This window comes from Orycteropus afer, unplaced genomic scaffold, assembly GCF_000298275.1.
Source record: "Orycteropus afer afer isolate SDZICR_OR568_19922 unplaced genomic scaffold, OryAfe1.0 scaffold00005, whole genome shotgun sequence".
Classification (NCBI taxonomy): Eukaryota; Metazoa; Chordata; class Mammalia; order Tubulidentata; family Orycteropodidae; genus Orycteropus; species Orycteropus afer.
In genome coordinates this window covers 20,311,709-20,322,290 of record NW_006921592.1, presented here as the reverse complement: position 1 = coordinate 20,322,290, position 10,582 = coordinate 20,311,709, and the positions used below count along the sequence as shown (strand labels likewise).

General features: G+C 40.9%; 1 protein-coding gene across 1 annotated transcript in view; it reads left to right on the top strand.

Annotated features, from left to right (window-relative positions):
* The first annotated feature begins 1,949 nt into the window (after nucleotides 1-1,949).
* Nucleotides 1,950-10,582, top strand: part of SLC28A3 (solute carrier family 28 member 3) — a 95,594-nt gene continuing 86,961 nt past the window's right edge. Inside the window, exon 1 of the mRNA XM_007939801.1 lies at nucleotides 1,950-2,081. Coding sequence (XP_007937992.1) covers nucleotides 1,950-2,081 — 132 coding nt within the window. The remainder of the gene's footprint in view (nucleotides 2,082-10,582) is intronic.

Sequence of the window (10,582 nt, the reverse complement as noted above, 5' to 3'; positions counted from 1 at the left end):
GTCTCATCATGGGGAATAACTACCACCAGCTGCCCAGCCACTCAACCAGGCCCAGCCAAGTTGACACACAAACATAACTACCACAGGAGGTTGGGCAATCTACTTCTGTAGTGATACTACCTCGGAAACCCAAGGAGGGGTCATTATGAGTTGGATCCGCACATCTATATATCTAAATAATAAACTAGTTTAAACCCAGGAAACACTAAGAAAATTACCTAGTAAAAATATATTTAATGATACAAAAATTTCATAATAAATGAAACATATGTATTGAGTTTTTAGTTAAATGTTAAGTGAAACAAATATATTACAAATTAGTATGTATGATGTCATACAATTTTTTGTAAAACAAAAAACTCACATGTGCATTGGAAAAGATTCAAAAAATATAAATCTAAATGCTAACAGTGGTTGTCTCTGGATGGTGGTACTCTGTGATTTTTCAAATCTATTTTTTATTGTGATAGCTATTTTCTACAATAAATATGTATTGCTTATTTTCTCTTTGCACAAAATGCTTTTGGAAAAATAAAGGTCAAACAAGAAACCCTAAAATAATGTGATTTAAAAGACAGGGAAAAAAAATCTATTATTTCCTAATTTTCTACTTCCCCAAAAAATATGTCTTATGCCTTTGCATAGACCAATCACTTACATAGGGGAGGGAATGGGCAGAACTATAACCACCATAACCTGGTTGTGGAAGCAGAAAACGTCACTATAGAACAGAAAGAGTTCAATTAAATTTTTCAGCAAATTTTTAAAATAAATATTGCAATTACACCAGAAATTTCCTTAGTAGTTACTAGAGATTAAATATCTCTAATATCAAAGTTCACATTGTCTATCCTTTTGGGGTCGGTCTTGGGGTGGGGAGGAAGATCAAGGTGGAGTAGGGCAGGATGGAGAACCGGTTTATCCACACCCGGGAAGGTAGGGCTCCTAGGCTATCCCAGAGTATAAGGTTATCTAGCAGGTGAGCAAGTGAGAGCCTGGCATCTGAAATAACAGGAAAGAGACCCAGAAGAGCTTAGAGGTATAAATCATCTGCAGCTTAAATGGTGGGTACAGAGAACAGAATTTACTTGCCTGAAATGGTTTTGTTTGTGCAACTCTACAAATGTGCAATGGATCATATTTGAAATAGTCCTGTGACCTTATTTGCATGTTTATTCTTATTAAGGTTGGTCTGGTTGATAATCAGCTCATTAAACAGGTATTTCTTGAAGAGAAGAAAATGGATATTTATTGAATGGCTACTATATTCCAGGCTCTGGGGCTGTGGTTAAAGCACTGGGCTGCTAATCAAAAGGTTGTCATTTCAAACCCACCAGCCACTCTGCAGCGGAAAGATGAGGCAGTCTGTTCCATGAAGATTTACAACTTTTGAAACCCTATAGGGCAGTTATACTCTGCCATATAGGGTCACCATGAGTTGGAATCAACTTGATGGCAGTGAGTTTTTTAGTGGGTGGGTGTTTGGTGAAGGGAGCCCTGGTGGTACAGTAGTTAAGTGCCCAGCTGCTAACCAAAAGGTTAGCCCTTAGAATCCACTAGTGGCTCTGTGGGAGAAAGATGGGGCAGTCCACTCCTGTAAAGATTAAAGCCTTGGAAACCCTGTGGGGCCATTCTACTCTGTCTTATGAGTTGAAATTGACTTGACAGAAATGGTGTTGGTGTTGAATGACTGAAGTGTGTGATCTCATTTAATCTTCTTAATGAAATGATGGAATTCTTGAGATTGTCACTGTTGTTAGAAATTGGCAGTGGTTTAGGAGAGAGAAGGTGAGTGCCTGAACTAGGCAGTCACCAAAGGGATGGAGAGGTCGACAGTGGTGATTGTTTGGATGTGGGACACAAAAGCAAACTAACAAGCTAGACTTTCCCCCAGGTTCTGCGTTGGGAAGAAGTGTGAATGACAAAATCACACACAGAAGAAATAAATCATGAAGGGGAACCGGTTTGAGGAGGTTGAGTTCAGTTTTAGCCACATTGAGATGGAGGTGCCTGTGAACATACAAGTGGGGATGTCTGATGAGAAGTTTCCAAATATGAATGTGGAGCTCGGGACTGAGGAGGTAGGGATTTGGGAGTCATCGGGGTATGGCCAGCTTGTGTGTTAATGAGGACCTTGGGAAGACGGTGCAAGACAGGTGTTTACATCGTCCTGTCTTAAACTTGGACTTCATTTGCATCTTTTCCTCATTCCCTCCCCACTTTTCTCCAAGGGTCCTTATGGGGCCTTGAATTCTTAAGAATGGCAATGAAAACTCAAAGCCCATGTTCCAGAAAAACAAATACACAAAATGTTTGGGTGGTTTCAGAAGTTTCCATTTTCAGATCTCATCTGAGAGACCCCAAGTCACAAAACCCTATAGAGTAAGGGGAGCACCTGAAGCCCAAGGGAGTGCTAATACTTTAAGAGGGGGAGAAGGGGAGCCACAAGGCAACTTAGAAGGTGTGGCCAGAAAAAGGAAGTGTGCCAGGAAAGAGTGGGGGAGAATGTGGTAACTGTAACCACCAGTTACCATGGAGTCAACTCCTGCTCCCACCCCTTGTGTGTCAAAGTAGAATTGTTCCACAGAGTTTTCAATGGCTAATTTTGTGGCGATTCACCCACCAGGCCTTTCTTCTGAGGCACCTCTGGGTGCACTCGAACTTCCAACCTTTGGGTTGGCTGATGAGAGCATTAGCATTTATAACATCCAGGGACTCCTACAAGGGGGGTCAATTTCAGTATCAGATAAGGATTACATCGAGTTTACTAGATTTGCAACATGGAAGAGGCATCGTGGACGTTAGTGATCAGGGCACAAGGGTCTGAGAAGTGAGAAAGTGGTTTAAGCACTTAACTGAGAAAGTGGATAAAGCAGGTGTAGACATCGACAAATTCCACTAAATGTATCATCATTTCACCATCACACCATGACTGTTTCTACCCATTATAAATAATCAATCCAAGAATCCATGTTTATTTAGACAGTTCAAGTCCCTTTAGTAGTAAAAGTCAGGTTTAAGGCAAGAATACTTGGGAGAAGGGCTGAGGAATGCTACATGAGGAAATCTGAGAGGAAGGAAAAGAAAAACAAAAGGTGCAGAGATATCCAAGTTACAAAGAGGATTATGACTTCATCTGTGAGGATCCATGAAGGATATTTTCCCTTTAGAGACTAGAAACTGAGTTGTTTTTCCTATTTTAAGTGTGAAATTAGAAATTAATAAACTTGCAGGGGGAGGAAATTCATCTCATTTAGAGGGAATATACAAATAAGCTATAATTTCCTCTCAGCAAAAATGGCAGTTGAGAAATGCATTTGGTTTATTAACCAATTAAAGAAGAAAGAAACTATTACTCAATTGTAAAAATATGCAAGCACTTAAATAGTCCACACCAGCAGCGTGGCTAAACTATAGCACACAGCATACACAGGCAGCAAGTGTTCTAATTGAAAGGAAGGGCTGCACTGGGAACAATTAAAAAAAAAAAAAAAGCTTGCATTGTATTAAAGCGTGTGTTACTACTTGGGACTCATGCTTCCTGTAAATAATCAATTCTTCCTAAAACCACAAGGAAAAGCCCTTTTTCTATGGGTGTCATGTGACTGATCTAAAGCAAATATCTTGGGACTCATGTTCCAGGTCTTTCTTCCACATATGACTGGCAGTGGGCTGATGATTGCTTTAACTAAGAAAATACTTCCCTCCATACACCAGGCCTACTTCAAAGGAGAATCGGACCTTAGCATAACTTCTTTAAGCAAGACTGCAAGATTTCAATGCTGTTCTAAAATTCTATGATTAATTGATAATTACCAGGATTAAAAACAATAATTGCTAACCCTTTGATAGCTTTTACTGTATGTTGTGCACTATTTTAAACACTTTCCATATAAACGCATTCAATCTTTATCACACAGGAGAAGAGAGAATGGCTGATTCCTTGCTGAGGGTCACACAGCTACTTAAGTGGCAGAACTGGAAATCGAACCCAGGCAGTCCACTCTTAACTGTAACCATCTTCTTCTAATCTATATACTCATAGTACAGAATGTATCCAGTCAGTAGCAGAGCCATGTTCCTACCAGCTAGAATTGACAACATTGAATCCAATTTGCTTCACACATTTCTTTTTAAAGAATCATAAATTATACACACAGAGAACTCTCTTTTCAACTACCCCTTCTCCACCCACACAAACTTCCTTCTTTTGCTCTGAAGGGGTAGTCACTATCACAGATTTAATTCATATTCTTCTAGCCTGATTGATAGCATGTTTTGCTTTTAACTGTGTGTATATGTGCTACCCAGGAGTCCCTGAGTGGTGCAAATGGTTAAGTGCTCAATTGTTAACTTAACTCACCCAGAGGCATCTGGGAAGAAAGTCATGGCAATCTACTTCCAAAAAATCAACCACTGAAAACCCTGAGCATAGTTCTACTCTGACCCACACGAGGTTGCCATGAGTCAGAACTGACTTGATGACAACTATCTAGCTGTTGTTATTGTTTGTTTTTTGGTGTATGTACTATCACTAAAGAGTCATGCCATGGGGAATTAAAGATGTTTCCCTTTATTGTTTACTCATTGCCACATGCCTTCTCCTTAAGGGACACTAGAAACTTCCCCTCTCACACTCCTACACACACGCACACATACACACACACAAATACTGCCCTTGCTTATTTTGTTTGAAATACCATTCCTTGAGATAAAGCTTAAAGTCCTTGAGGCCCTTTATACACACAGAGGTGCAAGAATATTTAGGGATCCCTTCTGAAAACAGATTTCACCACTGAGGCAGGACTGCATGGAAGATACCCAGGTGGGAGAGGGAAGCAGCAAGGGGTGCTTCTACAGCTGTTGAAGGTATGACCTCCCCATCTCTGTCCCCAGAGCTGCTCCATCCACAGCTTCCCCCAACTCAAGTGCTAGTAGCCCTCCCAGGTGCTCAGGTCCAAGATCACAGTGTGATCTCCAGCTCTTTCTATCACATTCTACATCCCATGACTCGGGGCAGGGATCATTGTGCTGTGGATGAGGGCTTCCAGGTGCTTAGAATAGGGCCTTGCTCATAATAAGCTCTCAATATTTGTTTGGGAATTGGAGATCCCAAATAGAGGTAGGGGAGTGGGTCCAGAGAAGTTCACATTTTTATGACGGATCACCCCGTTGTCAGATTATCAGGCTTCAGCAGGTCTTAGCTGCATGACATTGTATAATGTCTTAGCCTTGAGAGCTACCTACCAATGCAAATATTGGGCCTAGACGGTAGGTGCTCTATCATTGCTCACTGAATGACTCTGAGAGCTCTAAAAACCCTCTTTACCAAGAAGTACAGCTTGAGATATACCCCATTTCCTGCCAAAGCTGTGTTAAGCATATTTTCTTCTCCCTGACCCCTTTCTACCTCCCTCTGAGGGACTTGAGGTTCTCAAACTTGATGAGCTGCTTTGTGATCAGCAAGTACCCAGTTAGAAAAAATAAAGAGAGACAGATTTGGGAGTTGCCACTCACTTCCTGTGACTAATGCAAGCAGAGGGAAAATTATGGGGAAAAACCCAGATTACTGTGTGGGATTCCACATACTTACACCAGGACTGTCATCCAAGCTATTAAACAGCTATGAATTTCCCTGACTCAAAATTTCCTGGTTGGAGACAAATGAATACATCTGTTTTACAAGCTATGAACCTGTGAAAAGGTATGGTGGCATCCTCTGACCTCCTCTAACTTCGCAAGAGTACGAAAGACTCAAGATGAATATCAACAGCCCAAGACTGGTTCCTATTAGTTTGAGGTCAGACATACTAGCACCTTCCAAGTGGCTATGGCATTTAACTGCTAATCAGAAGGTTGGCAGTTCAAACCCACCAGGTGCTCTGCAGAAGGAAGACTAGGCAATCTACCTCCGTAAAAATTAAGCACCTCGGAAACTCAAAGGGAGTCACTATGAGTCAGAATCGACTTTATGGCCGTGGGTTTTGAGTTTGTTTGACACCAACTGTCCCTCTCATGGAACTCTACTTCCCTACTGGTTTTGATAATTTGTTGCAATGGCCACACAGAACTCACACACAATGCTCACAATTAAGGGATTTATTAGTTAAGTAACAGGATAAAATTCAGGTTCAGAAACAACTCAGGATACAGTTCTTCATTCAAGCCAGTTTCTTCTGAGCCATGCCACAGGCACACTTCTCTCTGGCCTTGGCCTCTGCCCTGGTTGGCCCTGAGTTACTAAGCTCTTTTAGCTTTGCCAGTAGGCACCCAAAGAGGCATTCCACTCCACTAGAAAACCTCCTGCCCAAAGGCACTCAGCTTTCTTGCTCATGGGCCGTGAAGACCACTGTTCTCTTTCACTTTAGCATCTTGGTTCTGCTACATCTGTTGCTGCCATCTCTCTGCTGTCTCAGCAAAGTTTTACAGCTCTCTCTCCTGGGTCAAGGAGGGTTCACAGGTCCAAGGACACAGTCCACTCCCACTTTTCTCTCTTGATGACAGTGACTTTTCTTCCTCTAGGATCACACCTTTAAGCCTAGTGAGATGGCAAAACTGACTAATCCCCACATTAGGGTTCCGTACACTTTATTTCCCCACAAGGGTGCCATGAACCTTATTTACATTATTAATAAGCTATCCAATCCCCTTGGTAGCCCGCAAGCACCTTACATTTGCATAGTTCCACCCAGTCATCTAGTGAGAGTCACAAAAACCATGGCTAGAAGAGCCTCATGAAGTAATTCACTGCACCAGGACCTAAGCCTGTATTTTACTTCTTGCTATCAGGGCCATGGAATCAAGTTAAGAGCAACAACTACAAATCAATATCTAAGCTTATAATGAAGTAAAGAGTTTTGAACAACCACTATTTATCAAGCACCTACCATGTGCCAGGCACTGTTTTCAGGGCTGGAGTGCATCAATGAATAAAACAAAGATGTCTATCTTTGCAGAACTTATAAGCTAACAGGGAAGACCAGCACTAAATGTAGATAGATATGTACATTGTAGTATTTTATAAGGTGATAAGTACTATGAAATTTTTATTGTGGAATGAGAATTATTATCATAAAAAATAAATAATTAAATGATTAGATAAACAAAGAATACCAGAAAGATGTTTACTTGTGGTTTATTGACTATGAAAAGGCATTTGATTGTGTGGATCATGACAAATTATGGATAACATTGAGAAGAATAGGAATTCCCGAACACTTGATTGTAATCATGAGGAACCTGTACCTTGACCAGGAGGCTGTCATTCAAATGGAACAAGGGGACACTACATGGTTTAAAATCAGGAAGGGAGTGTGCCAGGGTTGTATCCCTTCCCCATACTTATTCAATCTATATGCTGAGCAAATAATCCGAGAACCTGGACTATATGAAGAAAAACATGGCATCAGGATTGGAGGAAGAATCATTAACAACCTGAGATACGCTGATGGTACAACTTTGCTTGCTGTAAGTGAGGATGACTTGAGGCACTTATTGATGAAGACTGAGGAACACAGTCTGCAGTATGGATTACATCTCAATATAAAGAAGACAAAAATCCTCACAACTGGAACAATAAGCAGCATCACGATAAATGGAGAAAAGATTGAGGTTGTCAAAGAATTCACATTGCTTGGTTCTACAATCGAGGCCAATGGAGGCAGCAGTCAGGACATTAGACGACACGTAGCACTGGGTAAGTCGGCTGAGAAGGAACTCTTTCAAGTGCTGAGGAGCAAGGATGTCTCCTTGAGGACTAAGGTATGCCTGACACAGGCCATGATATTTCCAGTCGCCTCATATGCATGTGAGAGCTGGACAATGAATAAGGAAGACCAAAGAAGGGTTGATGCTTTTGAGTTGTGGTGCTGGCGAAGAATGCTGAAGGTACCATGGACTGCCAAAAGAACTAACAGATCTGTCCTGGAGGAAGTGCAGCCAAGATGCTCCTTGGAAGCAAGGATGGCCAGACTTCGTCTCACCTACTTTGGTCATGTTGCCAGAAGACCATTCCCTGGAGAAGGATGTCATGCTTGGTAAGGCGGAGGGTCGACAAAAGAAGGGGAGGCTTTTGATGAGATGGATTGACATGGTGGCTGCAACAACGGGCTCAAGTATAGCAAGGATCATGGAGCTGGCGCAGGATTGGGCAGTGTTTCGTTCTGCTGTGCATAGGGTAGCTATGAGTCAGAAGCAACTCGACGGCACCTAACAACAACAACAATAATCAGCCCATATTAAAATTTCCCCGATGCAAATATTTCTTGAAAGCTTCTCTATCCATGGACTTAGGCCATGTATTCTTACATCTGGTTATGTTCCTTAGTTTTCTTTGAATTAGAACTATTCCCTTTTCTCGTGAAAGGCCCTGATTTAGGAAGGAAAATAACCCATCTTCTACTTGGATCCAATTGCTTCTTCATGGTATGCTTCAGCTTATTCCAGATCTCCTGTATTTTCTATGAACTGGAAGATCCAAAGGCTTGCTAGATTTATGTTAAACATTTTGGGCTAGACTCAGAAGTACATAACTGGTTGACTCATTTGCAGTGGATCATTTGAATTAGGATTGGTCTGATCTCTTTGCTATACTGTTTCACACCCCCTATGCCAGAACATTTGTGTGTCCAGCACCACCAACCACCCACACAATGATTTAATACCAATTGATAAGAATCCTTGCTCAAGGGACCTCAAAATGGTATTTTACTATTTCTATCATTGTGTCTATATATTTTCCTAGAATCATTATATAAACTACACCTTTTTCTCATCAGCTAGGGCAAATTTATTATCCTGGAATGTGTGTTGTTGACCACTAAAAAAACAAAATACAAAACTCACGCCATCGAGTCAGATCTGACTCATAGTGACCCCTCCTTGGGTTTCCGAGGCGGTATCACTACAGAAGTATATTGCCCAATCTTCCTTCCAAGGAGTGCCTGGTGGGTTTGAACCACCAGCCTTCTGGTTAGCAGTCCCATGCCTTAGGCACTATGCCACTATAACTGCTTATTTTTCTCCCTTTTAACAACTGTCACAGTAAGAAATTAAATCATTTTAAATGGTAATAAATATGAGGGCATATTTTTTCTAGCATTTTCTTTTCTTTTTTAGTTTTTCCCCATCATTATGGACTCAGGAACTTTCATAGCTTTGATGTGTTTCAGTTCACTATAAACATTATTCTTGTTGATGTTAAAATTGTCTATTTTTAAGTCCTTTTCCAGATCACTGCTGCAACCTCTTTCATGTTTAAAAACTTCCTTATTTCTAGCACAAGTTGTCCTAAGCATAACCTGTTCCGTTTCCTTTTAGCTGGGAAAGTAGTTAGAAGTCAAGAACCAAATGGTCAGAGCTCTTTCTCTTCAAGGATTGTATTTTTCCCCCAGTACCCTTATTTAAAGGAGCCTTGGTAGTGCAACAGATAAGCCCTTGGCCGCTAACCAAAAGGCCAGGGGTTTGACCCCATCCAGCTGCTCTGTGGAAGAAAAGGCCTGACAATCTGCTCCCAAGAAGATTACAGCCTGGAAAATCCTATATGGTAGTTTTACTCCATCATATATGGTCACTGTGAGTCAAAATCGACTTGACAGCACACAATAGCCTTCTTTAGCTGACCATGAAAAACCTCCCACCTTTCCCTCATGAACTATGTCCTGTTTTCTCATCCATGAAAAGGGACATAAAGTTTTTCCCACAACACAATGACCAGCTCTGTGGTGCATAGGAGATGAAGCCTAAAGTGTTCAAACTTTGGGCTGGCCCCATTGGGCTTTAAATTATTTAAGATTAATTCCATTTTATCACACCAGAGGAAAGTAGCTACCACTGTTGCCAGCTCCACTTGTAGATAACTGGGGAAATTTTATACACACACCCAGGCCAATAAAAAATTTTATATTTTTTATATTATATTTATATTTATATATTATATGAATGGATAGTTTTCTACTATCCATTCATATAATAATCTTTTTCTCTGAACATTGCAGATAATACTAATACTATTAAAAAGGAAGATTTTTATCTCTGAAAATAATTTCCCAGACTCAATAATGGACTTTCAGGAAACTCTCGTTCATTCTCCAGTATTATGTTGTCATTAACATAATCCAGGCCAAAATCATTGTTTGTTCTTTGACTATGTGTTATAGTCACAAACTTACCCTACTAGACACTTACTAAACCATAGCAAGTCAACTCTAGCTTGTCAGTGTCTTCCCAGAAATGGCAGCTGGCAGGTTTCCCCTGGAGTCTTAAGTATACAGGTGCTCACTACGCTGTGCTAGGCATTTTTCACGCATTACCTCATTTGCACCTCTTGGCAGCCCTTAAGATATGTGCAACCTCATATTAAGGAGTACTGATGGTACAGTGGTTAAGCACTCAGTTGCTAAGTCAAAGGTGCCCGGTTCAAACCCACCAGCTGCTCCATGCGAGAAAGATGTAGCAAGCTGCTTCCATAAAGATTTATTGTCTCAGAAACCCTACGAGGGAAGTTCTACCCTGTCCTATAGAGCCACTATGAGTCAGAATCAACTGTATGATAAAAGTTGTTTTTTAAAAAAAAAAAAAAAAA